Source organism: Nyctereutes procyonoides, unplaced genomic scaffold (assembly GCF_905146905.1).
Source record: "Nyctereutes procyonoides isolate TBG_1078 unplaced genomic scaffold, NYPRO_anot_genome, whole genome shotgun sequence".
Classification (NCBI taxonomy): domain Eukaryota; kingdom Metazoa; phylum Chordata; class Mammalia; order Carnivora; family Canidae; genus Nyctereutes; species Nyctereutes procyonoides.
Genome location: NW_026575140.1, coordinates 56,317,205 through 56,335,648, shown reverse-complemented (window position 1 = coordinate 56,335,648; position 18,444 = coordinate 56,317,205). Strand labels below are relative to the sequence as shown.

At 52.9% G+C, this 18,444-nt stretch overlaps 1 protein-coding gene across 4 annotated transcripts in view; it reads right to left on the bottom strand.

Annotated features, from left to right (window-relative positions):
* MYH10 (myosin heavy chain 10) overlaps nt 1–18,444 on the bottom strand; it is a 121,698-nt gene that overhangs the window by 20,894 nt on the left and 82,360 nt on the right. For all 4 annotated transcript variants that reach the window (XM_055305128.1, XM_055305129.1, XM_055305130.1 and 1 more), the window contains exons 18-28: nt 17,374–17,443; nt 17,127–17,287; nt 14,136–14,244; nt 13,917–14,048; nt 12,976–13,182; nt 9,165–9,302; nt 8,662–8,785; nt 6,926–7,097; nt 5,536–5,748; nt 2,277–2,421; nt 678–884 (exon numbers count right to left, since the gene is read on the bottom strand). In XM_055305128.1, the coding sequence (XP_055161103.1) occupies nt 678–884; nt 2,277–2,421; nt 5,536–5,748; nt 6,926–7,097; nt 8,662–8,785; nt 9,165–9,302; nt 12,976–13,182; nt 13,917–14,048; nt 14,136–14,244; nt 17,127–17,287; nt 17,374–17,443 (1,678 nt within the window). The remainder of the gene's footprint in view (nt 1–677; nt 885–2,276; nt 2,422–5,535; nt 5,749–6,925; nt 7,098–8,661; nt 8,786–9,164; nt 9,303–12,975; nt 13,183–13,916; nt 14,049–14,135; nt 14,245–17,126; nt 17,288–17,373; nt 17,444–18,444) is intronic.

The window sequence follows — 18,444 nt, the reverse complement described above, 5'->3', positions numbered from 1 at the left end:
CTTGCCTTCCACTGGCTGCACGAGTACATGCTAGGACATTACAGTTAATTCTATGTTCTTTTACATATATTTTTCTTCTTTTTTTTTTCATATATTTCTTTAGTGAACATTCTTAGAAGTTGGATCTGTATGTACATCCTTATTTCCCTGGGATAAATTCTAGACATGGATTTATGGGATTGTATGGTCCTCAGAAACACACACACACATATTTTTAGATCATTGCCTGCCCAACATGGGGCTTGAAATCACAGTGCTGAGATCAAGAGTCGCATGCTCCACTGACTGAGCCAGGCAGGTGCCCCAGGGTATTCATATTTTTAAGATTTGCAACAAAAAATCGCTGAACTGTCCTCTAGGAAAGGGTAGTAGTAATTTACCCTTAAACCAGCTGTGTATAAACAATCCAATTTTCACAAATCTTCCCCAACACTAGGTGCAATTTTTTTTTGCTCACTGTTCCTGTTCTCTTATTGACTAGATTAACAGAAAAGCTGTAATTGTGCCTACAACCAGTCAAGAACTATACTCTCCCATCCAGTGTGGGATTGATTTATTACATTTAAGGTTAATTCATGCTGGGGGCTTGTGGTGGCTGGCACCTGCCAGGTGTTCAGGAGAAGCACGTGCTCCCAAAGGGCCTGCACAGAGCCCGGGCCTGGGGTTCCCAGGCTTACCTGTAACTTGTTTGCCTTCTCGGCCAGCTCCACCCTGAGCCTGTCTCCTTCTGAGACCTTGGCGTGCAGCTCCTGCACCTGGGCGTCGAGCTTCTTCCTCTTGTGCTCAGACTCAGCCTTGACCTGCTGCAGCACCTTCACCTCACACGCCAGCTCCTTGTTGTCAGTCTCCAGGCCCTGCTTGTTCTTCTCCAGATTCGCTTTGAACTAGGGGAGAAAGGGAAAGAAATGTGCTGCTATTTTTAGAACACTCCATACAAGGTGCTGTTTTTTGTATCCATGGGATCGAGCCTGATACGTGGTCTGCTGTCAACGTCTGACTGAAAACCTGAGCTCTTCCCCGAGCATGAAGTTTCTAGGGCAGGAACACGTCGGCATGTGCTGCCTAGGGGATGAGATCTGGATATCTAGGGGCTCACCGCACTGCGGACTTGATTCTGGTCAGCGCAGTGTGGGGGCGACACTCAAGGTGCATCCCACCCAAAGTGTAATCTTTTTTTTTTTTTAAAGATTTTTTAAATTTTTATTTATTTATGATAGTCACACAGAGAGAGAGAGAGAGAGGCAGAGACACAGGCAGAGGGAGAAGCAGGCTCCATGCACCGGGAGCCTGACGTGGGATTCAATCCCGGGTCTCCAGGATCGCGCCCTGGGCCAAAGGCAGGTGCTAAACCGCTGCGCCACCCAGGGATCCCCCAAAGTGTAATCTTTCATTCATGTTAGGACTTGGTGTAAAACACATCCCGTTAGTTCACAGAATTGTTTTTAATGAGGAGCCGAGAGTCTCGATGATGGAGTGAGACCACCACGGGTGTGTTCCACGAGTGCACACATGCCAGTGCGGGGGTGATCACATCAGGCCAGCTGGCTGTGGGGACCAGGGGGTGGGCCTCCAAGGCCAGGGGATTTGTGGGGGCTCTAGGGCCAGACCTCCTGGCTTCCCTCTGCTGTCACTTAGTGGTTGTGTGACCCTTTGTTAGTTTCTGAACCCACCAGGCTGGGATAAAAGTTAAGGGAGCCAATGCATGTCGAGTACTTAGCGCGGTGACGGACGCAGACGTCCAGCCGTTGTTGCTGCCGTGAGTGCAGAAACCAAAGGCGGCGTGTGCACAGGCGGGGCAGGCAGGGGGAGGCAGGGTGAGAGGGGAGTGCTTGAATAGGACGACAGGGGATAATGAGCAAGACAGCTGTCTGCCCAGGAGTCAGAGGGTGGACGAGATGCTATGTCGTCAGTATGGGGAGGGGATGGTAAGGGGCACATGAAAGGCCAACAGGACCTGGGAACTGGCTGGCAGCATGAGCCAGGGGCTTCAGGCTGCTGAAGGGTTCAGAGCTCAGTCACTGGGGGTGACACTGCTGGAGGGACACCCGGGGAGGGACATGGCGTTTCAGACGGTGTCAGGACCACCCCGTGACTAGAAAACACACGCACAGCCAAGGGCCTATGGCTCTTCGCAGTAGGCCATGTGCGTTTGGGTGGCAGCCCCCCGAGAGCTGGGGCCCCATCAGCCTTAGAATTCATTGCACTGAGCAGGCGGATGGGCACCTGCTAGTGGATTTCCCACGGGATGCGGAGGCACGGCGGCCTCCCCTACTCACCCTCTTTGCCTGTTCCAGCTGCTCCGACAGCTCCTCCAGGGCCGTGGCGTGTCGCTGTCTCATGTCCTGGATTTGAGCCTCGTGGCTCCTCGTTTCCTCCTCCAGAGCCTTCTTCAGCTCTGCCACTTCTTGTTCACGCTTCGTGCTAGACAAACATATTTGTAGAGAAAGCAACTCAGAATTAACTGAATGAAACAAAAGTACATTTTTAAGGTGGTGTTTTGTTTTGAACATGATAGCAGTTTTCCCCAGAGTCAACAGACGTGGACACCATCCACTTGACAACCCTCGACATCGGTTCCTCCATCCATGACACGGGGGTCACAGGGGCACCGGCCTCCGGAGGCCACTTTGAGCATTGCATGTGGGAAGCGCGTGGCAGGCCTGGTCCCAACAGCCGTCAGGAAATCTGGGGTGTTACTGTCGTCAAGAAAATGTATCACATTAATTCCTTTGATAGTTGTTTGATGTTACATTTCAGAAGGCCGTGGGTTGTTTCTGCAATAAATCCTTCCAGAACGAGCACAGCTCCCATTCCCTGGCTGACTCAGATCAGACAGTGTGACATCCCTGTGGGCCTTCAGAATGTTCTGGGCAGTCTGGCTGCTGGCAGGCCAGGTACTACTTCATGAGAGAGGCCAAACCGCCCGCCACGGCCCCAGCTACCTCTCAATGAAACCGGAAAAGATGGATCCTGAAGAGGCTTCAAAAGCTAAGGGGTGTGAAGGCCCCACGAGGGGCGGGGGGGGGGGGGGGGGGGCGGGGACACCACGTTCCAACAAAGGCGGGGACTCTTGCCATCCTGGGGAGTGCCTGTGGTTCATCAACCCCCTCCCAAAACTCTACCCGGAAGGAGGGAGGGCTGAGGGCTAGGAGGAGAGGCCATACTCCTGGCTTAGAAGGTCTCCAGAGTTTGGAGGGACAGCCTGGCAGGTGCAAGACCCTGGAGTCTAATGTCCTGAGATGAACTCACATTTCCTCTCATCTCAGCGTGGGGACTGAGGATCATGTTAGTGTTAAATGACTTTATGTGGCTTTCTAATTTATAATTTGCTGTAACATATGTGGGGGTAACTGCAAGATCACAGTGGTCTCGCTAACTGGGAGAGACTTCTCAGACCTGTCTGAGCACACCAGCTTAGTTAAGGCCCAAACCAGCCAGGCCGCCCCCCACCCTGACCCCACTGCTCGGGGCTGTAGGAGATGAAGCAGCTGTGACCTGACGACCATCCCAAACAACCAGCTGGCAAACTTGCTCTACGGCTCCAGACCTGCAACTGGGGCAGTGACCGGGGTGTGGGCCTGTGGCCACGCTCTCTTCCCTTTCCAGCAGGTTGGGGGGCCCAGGGGCTGAGGTTGCTGTGCTGAGGGGCCCAGCGGCAGCTGGCTCTGGCTCACAGGCGCTAGACAGCAGTGATCACCACCAGCTCCCTGGAGGCAGGAGACGCGCTGGTCAGGCCCCGTCCCTGAGGTGGTCTCGAGAGGAAGGGATCGGCAGAGGGGGTGGACGCCAGATGCAAGCACCAGCCCAGACAGACGGACACGCTCCGTCTGGTTACCTGAGCTCACCCCAGCGAATGACCAGCACCATCCAGGATTAGACGGCAACAGCAGCCGTCTCTCAGGTGAAGAGTTTTGCTCCTAACTCCGACTCGAAACCACGAGTCCTGGGGGCCCTTCCCTTCCCATCTCCACGCTCAGGAACCCAACCGCTATGAGGCTCTCGTGGCAAGTCCTGTGGAGAGTTACGGGCTGAGTCCACTGAAGGGTGTCGGGGGTGCTGGGGATGTCACTTTCACATGAGCCCTGGGGTTCACCGTGCCAGGAGGACCAGTGGGGAGGCAGGGATGTCCTTAGCTAGAGTCAGCGCTAACCCACCAGAGCCTCAGGCAGTCGGGAGTCTTCATGGAACAGCATTTATTAAAACCAGGGTTTTTCTACTGTGGCCAAGAGACCAGCTGAGAATGGGTATTTCAAGGTCTACTCAGTGGTTTCCAGATCTTGAAAAGCAGACATCTCACAGAGCTGCTCTGCTGCAGGGGGGTTGGAAGCTGCAGGCCTGCCAGGTGCACACAGGCCCCAGCTGTCTCGGGGGAGCAGACTCCGTGAGGCTGCTGCAGGTGCATGTGCTCATGGGCCAAGTCCCTGACCTGCCGTTGGGCTCCCTACCTCTGATCACTCCCCCAACACCCGCAGTCTGACCTCCGCCTCACCCCTAGCAGCCTTCTCTGCACACCCAGTGAGGTCACTCTGTCTGGCCACACCTCCGGGTGAGCACAGCCTTGTCCAGGGAAGGCCCCCCCGATTTCACCACAACACACTTCCCTCCTGGTGGCTCCAGGCCATTTCTTATTTCTGCCCCCACCTGTCTTGCTAAGGGATTCCCCTTGTTTTATTCCAGGCCTTTCCTTAGCTACCACCTCAGCGCAAGGACACACAGGAGGAGCCCTGGCAGGTGTGTGTGCACGGGCACCAGCCAGCCATAGCCACCAGCTGAGGCGCCTGGGGGGCCTCATGCCCCTGGCTGCTTGAGGCCTGAGGCAGGAGCCGACGGCCAGGAAGAGGCCGAGAGGTAGGAGGTTCCAAGTCAGCAGCTCACGGGAGCCCGAGACCCGTGTGCGGGCAGGAGCCACGCTGGTCCCCTCTGCCCGGCCTGCTCCCCAGCTGGCGGCTCCGGCCCCTGTGACCTCCTGGGGGCTGGTGTGCTCAGGCCAGGGCGCATGAATCCCCTGGGTGTGCACCTGTGCCTGGCCATCGGCTCACCTGTTACACAGGACACGCCTCTGCCCTGTGCGCACTCTGCGTGGTGCCCATTTTGCGAGCGTGAGCCCGTACCTCCGTTCTCAGCTGCCTGCCCACCCAGTTCACACCAGCTGGTGCTGCAGCAGGTGCCCAGGCGCGCCTGCATCTCCTGATTCTGTGTCTGAGCCTCCCGCCCCTCTGATCCTCTCTCGAGGTCTCACGCCTGGTCTGTGTGCAGGTCTGCACCAGCTCCTCGTGTGCCGGCCCCGTGTCTTTCCTGCGGGTCTCTCCCTGAGCAGGGCTTTCCTGATTGCACCCCACCCTCTCACCCTGCACACCTCACCCCTACACGGACGCCAGTTTGTTTCTGACCACGGCTATTTTGTTCCCTCTCTAGGAGGAAGAGAAATACTCCGAATGATGACAGCAAGAAAACCCCCCACCCCTCAAGGAAGGTCTGAGGGGTGGGGGGCATATCTGCCGGACACCAGGTGAAGCACTGCCTCCCACCACTCACCGAAGTTCCTGCTGAGCCGCGGTGGTGTCCAGGGTGTCCTCCAGCTCTGTTTTCAGGGCCTCCAGCTCCTCACTCAGGTCCCTCTTCTGCTTCTCTGCCTTGTTCCGTGAAGCCTTCTCTGATTCAAAGTCCTCCTGAAGCTCGGCGATTTGGGCTTGCAGCTCTCGCACCACCTTGAGGGCATTGTTCTTATGGAGCGTCTCATCGTCACCCCTGTCGAAACATCCAGGCAGGGGGAGCAGTCAGTCTGTGCCCAGGTGGACAGTGTCCGGGCCAACCCACCCGAGTGAGGACCTCTCCACGAGGAGACCCAGTTACCCATCCCCGGCCCGTGGGCCACTGACCCGAAGGCCTGGACCCGGGAGCAGCAGAGCCCAGGCCCCTCTCCAAGGGGCTACAGTCCTCCACTGAAAGGAAGGACAAGCTCTTGTTAATGGTCAGAAGAGAAAAACATTTCCTCTCCAGTGAAATGTTAGAACGAGAACACAGTCCATCCCTTCAAACTGTCCAGCCTACGGTGCATCCCCCTGCGTTCTCAGGACATAGCCGGAGGTGGAGACTCACCACCTCCCCCCTCCTGTCCCTTCCTCCTTCCTGCAGCCTCCTCCCCTCTCAGTGGTGGCAGATCTTCTGGACTGGCAGGCCTGGGACATGTGGGGTGAGGGAAGGGGGCCCCGGGGTGACGCTGTAGTCCTAGACTCTAGCTCTCACCGCTGAGAGAGAAAGCAGAAGGTCTGGACAAAGTAGGTCCCACTGTGATGGAGAGCAGGGAAAAAATTTGTTACGAGATGTACTCAGTTGTAATAAATTATAAATTAAACACCAAGTTCTCTGACCACGTAGCCAGATGATTATAAATATATTTATTATATGCGATTTCCATTCTAAAACGGGATTTCCTCTCAACTTCTAGAACACGCTGTGAGGGGCGCCTGGGTGGCTCAGTTGGTTAATGTCTGCCTTCAGCCCAGGTCATGATCCCGGGGTCCTGGAATCAGGCTTACAAAGGGCGTCCTGCTCTGCGGGGAGTCAGCTTCTCCCTCTCCCCCTGCCCCTCCCTCCCCCTGCTCGTGCTCTCTCGCTATCTATCAGATAAACAAATAACACCTTTTTAAAAAAAAACCTGTGTTTGATATGGTAAAATAACTTCTGGGATGAAGTTCCAGGGACCCTGTGACATGACTGCTGATTCTGAGCCCGGACACCCAGGGTGGTTTACGAGAGCTTCCTGCTGCCTGGACACAAGTCCCAGGCTCCGCCGTCACACCCACAACAAGGAAACTCCATGTCCGCCTCCCCAGGTTCCCATCCAGCCCCAGACACGAGGCTCTGCAGAGAGCAAACCCCGCGGTGCCGGCTCAGGGCAGAGGCCGGCGAGCCAGAGGCAGACCTGGCCAGTGCGCCCTGCAGCTCCTCCTCCTTCTTGGCCAGCTGGACCTTGAGCTCGTCGATCTGAGCCTGGAGCTCCGCGATCTGGTCCTGCAGGTCGGTGGTCTCACCATCCAGTTTTCGCTTGGCCTTCTCCAGCTCCTGACGCGTCTTCTCTTCCTTCTTCAAGCGTTCTGTAAGGCAAGAAAGAGCCAAGAAGCTCAACCCACGAACGGTGCGCCGGATGAACAAATTCAAATATAAATTGAGGTTGAAAATCAGCCATTTGATTCAGGAGCAGGTCACCGCCTTGTCACCACTGTGCCAATAGCTCAGTCATCTGAAACCCACTGAGATCAAACTGATGGAGAGAGACGTTGGTGAGAGGATGGAATTTCTGGGAAGAAATCGGGGGTGGAGGGACTCTAAGGAGGTCCCTTTGTGGGAAGTGAGCCCACATGCCTGGAGCTAAATAACCCAGGCCCTCTCATGTTGCACCCATCACCGGGCCCACAACAAGCAAAAGGCTCAGTGGAGGCGAGGGTGGTGTGTACAACTGCCCATCACCCTGTGCCCCTTCCCTGGGGATCCCTGCCTGGAACCAGGACCGCAGCTCCAAAGCAGGAGGGAGGGGACAGTGTGGGCAGAGGGTCCTATGTCTTCACGCCCTCCCTCCACACTCTGCAGGAAGGGGTCCTCGTGACACTGAGCCCCATACACCTTGGCATTCTCTGGCACAACCCATACTCAGAGAGGAGACCAAGCATCACAGGACGGTCACATGCGTGAGAAGGAAGAGGCACATCTGCCTTGTGTTCTTCCCCAGCAGAGGAGATGCGGATTGGCAAAACTGGTTTGTGAACACCTCTCATGCTGGCATCCTCCCTTGTCTGTGCTCAACAACAGGACAGCAAAACCCTGAGGTTGTTTTTAGACAGCCACACTTCCGCCACACCAGGAGAGCAGCGCGTTGAGAAAGTGCGGTCACAACTGCACGGGCATCGCACGACCTGGGGGATCGAGGGCTGTGCCCTTGCTCCTCCAGTGTACATGCCAGCCCTGGTTGCTTGTGTCACAGCAGAGGCTTCCAGGCTCCTCCCCAGTCCCGCCCCTCTTTCGTTTTCAGAAAACTAGGATCTAGTTTGCAAATCTAGGATTCCTCGAGGCTATTCTGGCTGTCACCATGCGGTGCGGCTGCCCTCAGCGGTGGCTCCAGTCCCTGCTAGTTTTTGTGGCAGTAGGGGCCCCTTATGCAGCTTAGAGTCGACACACACAAAGTCCAGCGGCATCCACGACTCAAACTTAATTTAGAGCCCTGCTGGGTCCACCCCAGGGGAGGCTACATATTTCACCAGGGGATCTCACTTAAAAAAATAAAATTAGGGGCGCCTGGGTGGCCCAGTCAGTGAAGCATTTGCCTTCATCTCAGGTCCTGATCCCGGGGTCCTGGGATGGAGCCCCACATCAGGCTCCCTGCTCAGTGGGGAGTCTGCTTCTCCCTCTCCGTCTGCCTCTCCCCCTGCTTGTGCTCTCTCTCTCAGTAAGATCTTTAAAAAAAAAACTAAGTTAAATTAGTACTATCCCATCATAAATGCTTGGAGACTGGGCAGGAAATAATAACTCAAAACAGACCTATTTTAGTAATTGACTCCAAATGGATTGACCCACATGCACATTTTTTACAGCCTGTTCTGATGTAAGTAAAATCTAAACGCTCACACGTCCCAGTCCTCCATTTCTCTGACGCCAAACACTAACCTTCTAAATCCGAGATCATCACTTCCTGCTTATTCCTGATTTTGGCCAAGTTTTTGGCCTTTTCTTCCTCCTCAGCCAGCTGAGAGGAACACTCTGCAATGCGATCTTCCATGAGTTTCTTTTCCTGAGAAGAAAGAATTGACGGCTTAAGAGCAGGCTTCCAAACCACATCTGGGGCCTGGTCTCGCTCAGAAAGCAGGTGCTTGTGGCCCGCCCCTGGATCCCCTTGCTCTGTAGACGAGGTCACTGAGGAGGGCTCAGTAGGTGTGAAACATGCATGTCAAACGTCTAAAAGATGAGAAGGCTATTAATTTGGTAGATTAAAAAAATTATGTTGTTTCTATCTTTAGAAACCTCTACGGGTAGAGCCTTGGAGAGAAAAGTAAGTAAACGAACCCGAATTCTTGAGAATTTCCCATTGGAAGAAGCCCCTTCCAGTGAGTGCATCAACGTATGTACTTCCCAGGTCTGAGACCAACCTTGTAATGCAAATACTCTCTTACTTTGATAAATTTGGAATTCTGGTCCTCAAGCAGCAGGATCTCCTCCTCCATCTTCTTGATTTTTGCTTCCGCTGTCACCTTTTCCAGCTGTAGTTTCTGGCGAGCGCCTTCTTCCTCATCCAATTGCTCCTCTAGGTCCTTGGGAGGCAGAACACACAGTCAGCTGCCCACCTGCTCCACAAAGTCCTGCCGCACGCGAAGCATCAGAGGAACGTGTGTTAAAAGTCAAATGCCAACTTTTGGTTTTCAAAATGGCAAGGACATTTGTATAAATAGGAGGTGCAGACATGTATCTGCTGCAGGCTGGAGTACAAGCCAGATCCTTCTGGAAGTCAACGTAGTGACGTATGGCAAGCTCTGAAAACGAGCGTGCCTTTTAAACCAGGAATTTGAGGAAATAGTCGCAGATGCGATTTACGTAAAAGAAAAAAAAAAAGCAAAGCGTTATATATAACATGGAGGAACAGTGAACACACTACGAAATATCCTGGTAGTTCAAAGTGGGTAGAAGTTGGTGTATTTTTCAAAATGAGTAACGCAGTAATTCAAACTCATACTGTGGTCACAGGTCAGTGAGGTGGGTGGTCTCCACTTAAGCCTGACTTCCACAGCGTGAGCCTACCCGCAGGCGGGGTGGGATGCTAGTGTCTACAGCGGATTCGGTGAACTACTCTTCTGTCTCACACCCTACCTTATGTCTGTAATAAACAGACGCAACGAAGCAGGGTTGTACGTACACATCAATGTTCAGGAAATTTCAGACACTGATCACGGTTGATTCTGGAAGGACACCCATGTAAAAGCCTCGAACACACATCCAAGAGCTCAGAGCAGCACAGAGCCTGATACTGACGCAGCCACTGGCTCTGCCGTGACAAGCACTGATTCTGGCCCATGTCACTTCTTCTCCACCTGAGTGCCTCACCCCCCTCCCAGGTCACCCTGAGGTTATTTTATTATTTTTTTTAAAAAGATTGTATTTATTTATTCATGAAAGAACACAGAGACAGAGGCAGAGACACAGGCAGAGGGAGAAGCAGGTTCCCTGCAGGGAGCCCGATGCGGGACTCAATCTCAGGACCCTGGAATCACGCCCTGAGCCCAAGGTAGACGCTCAACCACTGAGCCACCTGGGTGCCCCCCACCAAGGTTATTTTGAAGCAACTCCCAAACCTCACATTTTATTCTGTAAAACCTCCAGCTGTCTTTCTAAGAGATCAAGACTGCTTAAAAATACATTTGTTCGTTTGTACTGGAATCCAAACAAGGTGACTGGTAAGCCTATGAAGACTCCTTCCTTCTCTAGGGCCCCTTGGGTCTCCCCCTCCCTCCCTCGCCACTTGTTTTTAAAACACAACAAAATAGGTCATTTGCCCTACACTTTCCCACAGTGGGGTTTCTGAGGTGCACCCCTGCACCGGACACTCCTAAGTTCACAAGAGCAGTGAACATAACCTATGTGTTCAGTATCACTTCTTTTCTTTTTTAAAACTTATTTGAGGGGGGAGGCACGTGGGGTGGCTCAGTGGTTGAGCATCTACCTTTGGCTCAGTGTGTGACCCTGGCATCCTGGGATCGAGTTGTGCATCAGGCTCCCCGCAGGGCGCCTGCTTCTCCCTCTGCCTGTGTCTCTGCCTCTCTCTCTCTCTCTCTGTCTCTCATGAATAAATAAAATCTTAAAAAAAAAATTTGAGAAAGAGCATGAATGGGGGCAAGGGAAGGAGAGACCCAAGCAGACTCCACACTCAGCGTGGAGCCCGACAGGGACTCGATCCCATGATCCTAGCTAAAATCAAGAGTCAGATGCTTAACCAACTCAGTCGTCCCTATAATTTCAATTAATAAATGAATCTGTGTAATCTGCTTAGAAACCCATGTAAGCAGACAGAAAAGCAGTAATGGGGCTGATGGGAGGGAGGAGACCAGGAGTGCTGCTGTGGTCACTAGGTTTTTCTACAATAATCGCTTATTGATAACGTCATCAGGAAATTCATCTTAAAAAACATCAAATCCAAAACCAGCTCCAGTAGTTCTGGTTGCAAGGGGCACAGGTCAGAAGCCCCTTAAAGTCTCCCCGGTCAGAAAAAGGACAGGAGAGACCAACGAGGCTGAGTTATCTCCCAGGGGCCGTGCAGGGACCATAGGGCCCAGGAGGTCCTGGCTTCTGATACCTCTACTTTCCTCAGAGAGAGGTAAAAGGCAAAAGAAAATAATAACTATCACCTTACCGTTTTTAGAATATGTCTGAATGAATTTACGTGTCACAGAAGGAAATAATAAATTCAGATAGCCATGCCAAAAATCTAGGGTCTAGAGAAGAGAGTCTAGTGAAGAACGAAATAGAAAGTACTGGAAAAGCAAAACACAAATGCAAACTCTGTTGCTCTATAGGGACATATTGGTTTTTCTAAATAGACTAAAAAAATGCAAGCATTCTGGGGCATCTGGGTGGTGTAGGTGGTGAAGCATCTAACTCGACTTTGGCTCAGGTCGTGAGATCGAGCCCCTCATCAGGCTCCATGTTCTCTCCTTTGGCTCCTCCTCCCTCTCTCTCAAATAAATAAGTCTTAAAAAATGTAAGCATTTCATGTGAGGGTGTTAAAATCTGGAGTATAAGAAACTAGGCTGAGGACCCTGGTGGGGAGTTTGGGTGTCCTCCTGCCACACGAGACAAATGTTATTTCTAAGACGAGCACATGGCTCTTAAAGAGGAAAAAAAAATCAAAACTGTTGTCACCACTAAGGAGAGCTCATTACTGTGAAGAGTCAGGGTCTCTGTGTCTTCCCATATGAAATGATGTGTACGAATTTATGTTACGGAAAGGCATTTTTGGTTGGATCTGTACAACGATCCTTAGTAATGCGTTAATGGATCGCCATGGAAATAAACTTATTACTCGTAACTGGATGGTACTATCCCGGCTTAATAAACCCCAGTTGTTAAGATAATTAGATGGCTTGCACAGATTTCTGCTTAAAGTCCCAGAACTAGAATTGCTGGATTAACATGTACTTTTCCAGGTTTGGTGATAGTCTGCTCACCTATTAGGCGGTACTTGAAAAGCGTTTGTGCTGAAGAATGCAAAGTGTCCAGATGAGTTACCATGTGAGATATCTGCCAAGGAAATAACCTGATATCTTTTGTGCTTCTGTGAAACATCTGAACTGTCTGTGCTTTGTCAACATAAGCTACAGGGTGAGAAAAAACTCAAGGTGAGACCTGGAAGGAGGTTTGGTGCTGGGCCCGTGAAGGAAGAAGGTATTGGGGAGGTCTGGGGTGGGAGCCCAGGGGAAGATGGGGGGTGCGTCCTGGGTGTGGGCAGGGAAGGGCTGTCTGAGCCGTGTGCCTGGACACTGACCCCACCAACCCCAGTACAGCTGCGCTTTGCATGAGGACAGCCTGTGTCCCGGTAACACAGCCCAGGAAGGGCCAAGTGTTTCATCCTGACTGTTGGCCACCTCCTGGGTCAGACCCAAGCCCGTCTCAGGAACCAAGCCACCTGACAGGTGCCTATTGGGGGGAACAGGGTGAGCAGTGCCGTGATTACTGACAACACAGGCCAAATGCGGTCCCAGAGTGTGGGAGACCCTGGGCTGTTCCTACTGTGAATTGTTGTGTGTGCCCTCAGAACACAACTACAACAGCTCTGTGCTCAAACAGGATCTATCCCTGTAGACTTCCAATGACGGTCCTCCGTTAGGGGCAACACCTTGACTTGGGGCTCCCGTCCAGATCTACAGCCTCTATTGACCTAATAGATCCACCTGCAAAGCCCACAACAGAATCCTAAATAAAGACTATCGGACGTACTTGAATGTGAGCTTGCATTTTCTTCTTTTCATTTTGGAGGATTTGGTTTCGTTCTTCTTCCTCTTCGACCCTGGATTCCAAGTCATGGAGAATCTCCTCCAGCTCCTGCTTCTTGGCGGCGAGCCTGGCTCTCATTTCTTCTGCCTCAGCGAAGAGCTCTGTCTCTGCTTGGAGCTGCTCTGTTAGGATGTTCTTCTCTTCCAAGAGCTGCAATCACAGTGGAGCACCCGGCGTGGTCATTTGCCCCCCATGCCCACACCAGACACAGTCTCCAGGATTTCAGAGGCCAAGGGCTCGCCACCAAAGAAACTGAGGGTTCAAGCTATGTAATGTCGCTGGGGAAACTTGATATTCTGTAGCTACAGCAAAAACCAGCTAGATGAAAGCATTTCTGGTTGTTTCTATGGTCTCGGACTATCCTAACACTAAATTCACATTATTTTAATGACTGTTCTTCTATTAAGATAATGGACAAAGAGGGAAGATATTATTCAAACATGTCTGTGGGGATGATTGTGGTGGTTTGGCATCAAGTGAGCACGGTGGCCTTGGTAGTTCCCCTTTGTGGCCCCTACACCACTGTTGTGGGATGCTTCCTGGGGCTCTGCTTTGCCCCTGAAGCGTAACCAGCTGGGACCCAAGGGGGCCTGGTGCAGTCCCATCCTCATTTTGAGGTCCCTCACATGCACTCTCAGGCAGGAGACATTGCTGGGAGCCTCAGGGCAAAGAGGTGTCAGACACGCGCCCCACCACAAACGTGACCGCCCACGGCTCCATGAAGGACCAAGGCAGGAACACACGAGGCGGGCTGACTTTACACAAGCCCAAATGCGGGGGGCATTGTGTCTGTCACCTCTCTTCCCAAATGCCTGTGCTTTGGGGAGCAGTGCCAACGACACATGGGGAAGACGTGGGGGCAGGCCCACAGGCCGGGCACACACCTGCTGGTGCTTCCTCTCCATTTCCTCCAGCTCGCCCTCCACCTTCGTCTGCCTCTCCTTCACCTTCAGCAGCTCCTCGTCTTTGGCCTGAAGCTCTTCCTCCTGGCGGGTCACTTGCAGGAGCGGCTTCACCTGCGACACAACGGGACTGTGAGTGTCGCTGTGTGCCCTGGCTGGGGGCCCGCTGTCCATCCCCCACTGCCACCTCCTGGGGCTCACCTTCGTGAAGACACGCCACCACTGCCAGTGCCGGAGCTTCAGGTATGCGGCGCAGTTCCGCTGCAGGACCTTCAGGGCGCTCAGCTGCTGCTGCTTCTTGGCGAAGGCCCTGGAGACCGAGAGCAGCTCAGCGGGGACAGAAAACCACGCTTTGACGGTGCCCACCCAGCGAGACCCACCCTCCTCATCCTCCCCTGCTGGCGCCCCTCGACGTTCCCTTTGGGGCTGGCACTTTCTCTTTCCACCTGGCACAGAGGAAGCGTCGGCCCCCCTTCCTCCCAGGGCGACCTCCCTCTACAGCATTTTGATGGTCGGGTGAATGCCTCCTGTTTGGAGACCAAGGAGTCAGGACACACGGGCGCTTCTCGAACTTGTTGTCACCGAGTCTGGGCTTTCCCACCACCCGGTGCTGCCCGGGCCATGTGCCCTGAGAGCCACCTGCTAATTGTGCTTATGAGTCTTTTCAATTTCTCACAGGCCTTCAGGAACAGGGCTCCCTTTCTGATGCCCCAGCCCCATCCTCGTTCATGGTCCTGCGCTGCCTCCTCCTAGGAGGCCACTTATCTTCTCCTGCTCACGGTGGCGCTTCCAGGAGACACAGCTCCTGGCTCCGCCCATCACCTCCTGACCCTGTATTTCTGATACTGGTGACAGGGTTCGTAGATTCAAGCTTTTCCATCAGCCACGTCAGCTTGCCTTCTCTGCTTCACGCTCCTGTGGACCACCCGCTACTTCAAACATTTGGCTCCCTGGGGTTTCTGGGCGCTGGCGTGACTTGTGGCCTCCTTCACTCCCTGTCGCAGCATCAAGCACCACTCTGTCCACGAATGTGGCCCCTTCCCAAGCAGGTGCAGCTCCCCAGGAGTAGAGAGCCATGTACTCGAGGCCCCTCAAGTCATGTCTTCCGGGTGAATGAACGAACACCCGGGCACCTTGGGACCTGCGATTATTCCTCTCGAGATCTTTGCAAAACTCTTTGCAAGACTGGCTATGGGGTTCTCCCGGGAAAGAGGGGCACGTGGAGGAAATGGGAAAGATGGTAAGAAACATTTATAATTACTCGCTCACTGCAATGACCAGCATGCACTGGAGTCACGTAGGACGGCCTTGGGAGCAGAAGGTTCTAGGTCCAAGGCACAAACTAAGACTTGTTGCCCTTCTGCTGTGGCTCACGTTTCCTTACAGGAATCCCTGCATAGGCCGTCCTCCAGCCCACTGCTCTGCTCCCTACAAGACCTTCCTCCTCCTAATATATGCTCCCCAGCCACGCAAGCTTGGCCAAGCCTTAATTTTAAGTTTCTGCAAGAGCGAGAACTTTAAGTATGTTGAGACTACAAAATAGCATCTGCCTCCCAATCCTCACTGCGTCCTTCAAGACTGCAGTGAACATCCCTCAATGTCCTTACTGAGACCTGCTGTCCTGTTGCATCCGGGGGCCCCTGGGAGAAGACCATCAGAATGGGTCAAGGACACGCCAGTTATTCTGTCTCAGTGAGGAGTTCCTTCCCCGCAACACTCATTGGAACCGGGACACCTGCCCCGCACCTGAAGCACATCGTCAGGAAGCCACCTGTTTCTTCAGTCTCTATACACTTGTCCTGGTGACCCCAAGGCGCTCCAACCTCAAGGTCACGGGTCACGGACACACGCCTACCTTTCCTGACCACTGTAAGCACTGCTCTGCTTCTCGCACGTTCTACTCTGGCTCCTCTGAGCCCCTTGCTCTAGTCCACCCCAGCCTGCACGGAGCATGACCGAAGGGGCCGCAAGTCACAGAGCTGCTCCTTATGCAGCAGTCACACAGGCATATCCGGTCTCTGTCCTCGAGACGAGATCTTTGTTCCTGAGGACTGATCCCAACGACAGTGTTGCAGGGTTTAGACTTTGGTGAAGCAGCGGCACATGCTCTCAGTGTATGTAGCTCGTTCCCTGTGCATCAACTGTTCTAGTTTCTGGAAGCTCTGGAAGTTGTGGACGTGCTCCCAGCTCAAGGCACGAAGGAAGGCACCTGGCTGTGCTCAGTCCTGTCCCCTTGGGCATCCTGTGGGCTGGTGGCCATGGGACGGTGATGCTGCCAACAGTTAACATGCTGCAAACAACAACAGGTAAACCCAAGGCTTCTGCTCCTCCTCATCCACGGTGTCCTGCTGTGAACCACTGAAGACACCATCATTTTCCTTGACCTGTGCCTCCTCCTTAGCTCGGGACCCTGTTATATGTGGGCAGAGACTCACAAACACCACCTCCTCCTCATTTGGCAACAGTGTCAGAGGCAGACACCCTGAGCCCAGCGCTGTGGTCCCAAGCCTCCAGCGGGGTGCTATTGGTGTTGCTGGCCTCAGGGGCCTGGATGGCAGGCTGTGCCCTCCTCCCTCCCAAGCCCCGGCCTCCTGTAGGAGGAGATAAAGGAAACACCATCACTGCCTCTGGTTCTGTGCCGGCCCTGAGGCCTTGTGATTGGATCTTGAGTCCAGTAACCACTCTGGGTCTCCATCACCTGCCCACGCAGCCCACCTGATTCCTCTCTGGCCCCATTCCAGTCTGCTGTGGCAGCTGGGAGACCTTGAAACTCCAGCGAGCCTGCAGGGTCCCCCACTGCCCCATCATGCCCTTGACATGCCGGGCTGCCACACCTGCTCAGAGGACACTGATGCTTTCCAAAACTACAACTGTGCTCCCATCCCCAGACAGCTGCTCTGTCCCTGCCCCCTTCCCCAGGGTCAGCACTCTCTCATCCTGCAGTTTTCACAGCTTCAGAGAAACCTTCGCCGAGAACCCACGCTGAAGTGAGCCCCTGAACCCTTGATTTTGTGCCTCAACTCATCTCTTCCCTCATGGTCGCGTGTCCTCCAGTGGAACATCCCTCTGCGCACCTGGACACCCATCCTGCTGTGGGACAGGGATCTTGCATCCCTCACTCTTGCATCTCCAGCACAACGCCCAGCCCAAGCACATGCTTAGTGAACATCTAATTTGTGAGTCCCCACTTACTTTCTGGCCAGGTAGCCTCTGCAGACAGCCTGGAAGAAGATAATGATGTCGGTGATCTTTAGATCCCTTTCTTCCTCTAAGTGTGCCAGCACGCCAGCTCGGAAAAATATCTTGCTCTGTCCGATTCTGTACAAGTTTGGGTCCAGTTCTAAAGCCCGGATCTAAAAGAGAAAGAGTCCATTTACTGCTGGCTATGGGGCAGATGCTATCGGTAGCCTGCAGGGCAGTGGAGTCAGAGAAAGCTTACCATTCGTTCGCAGGCCTGTTTGCCGTCCATGAAACCTTTAGGGATAGCATTTGGAGTTAGGATCTCATATCTGTAAAAAAAACAGCCCCAAAATCTTCGGTAAAAATCTGTGGAAACATCTCCCTGCTAACTGTGAGTTACGTTTCTTTAAAAGGCAAGAATGGGATAGGTAACCATGTCACAGGAAGAGTAAAAACACGACAGGGTGATGATCTGAGATTTTCTGCAGATCTAGCTTTTCTTTCTCAAAACAGGAAGGAGGCAAACTGAACAGGACACGAATTCTCCAAAGACAAACACTAGGTCTGAGAAGTTGTGGCGCAGAAGAGTAAGCCATGGTGTTTGAAAAAAATCTTTTGTTTTTCATTTTCCCCCAAATGTTCACAGGCCTAAACTGCAAGGAGAACCTGCTCTCTGTGCGGTGATTTGCAGGCGTTTATTACGTAGTAGAGCAATGCCTGGAGGCCTCTACCTAGAACATTGGGAAGAACCAGGGTGATGCTCACGACGGCACTGGCCTGGGCATGCGTGTGCTCGCCAGGCTGCACACCTAAGATCTGGGCACGTTGGGTGGGTCGTACCTCCATAAAACACATTTTAGCAAAGAGTGGCTGCGTGAAAGGATGAATCCTGGCTGCGTCAGTCAGTACCAACTATGGTGCTTTTTCTCCTACCAACAAAAAGCAAAATTCTACCATTGGGGGCACACAGTGGGGCCATGGTAAGGCCTCCCCCAAACCTGTAAGGACTGGAATAATCTCTCAGCTGGATTCCATCTGGACTGGTAGCAGAATGTGCCCGTCTCTGACCTGCAGACTTGCTTATGTCACAGGACAGCCAATGCGTCATAACTGAAGATCTCATTTCCAAGTGAAATATGAAAAAAGCAAATGACAGAAATACCCAATGATACACAAATTACATGATATGTTAGAAAAAATCAGTTTCTCATGTTTTTATTCATTTGTATCGCATCCACTTCGTTGATCTTTCTTAATCCTTTTCTAATCTATCCTAGTCCCTCTCCTATGCTAGTAAAAGGACTGTGAGTGGACCTGTGCGCACACACAC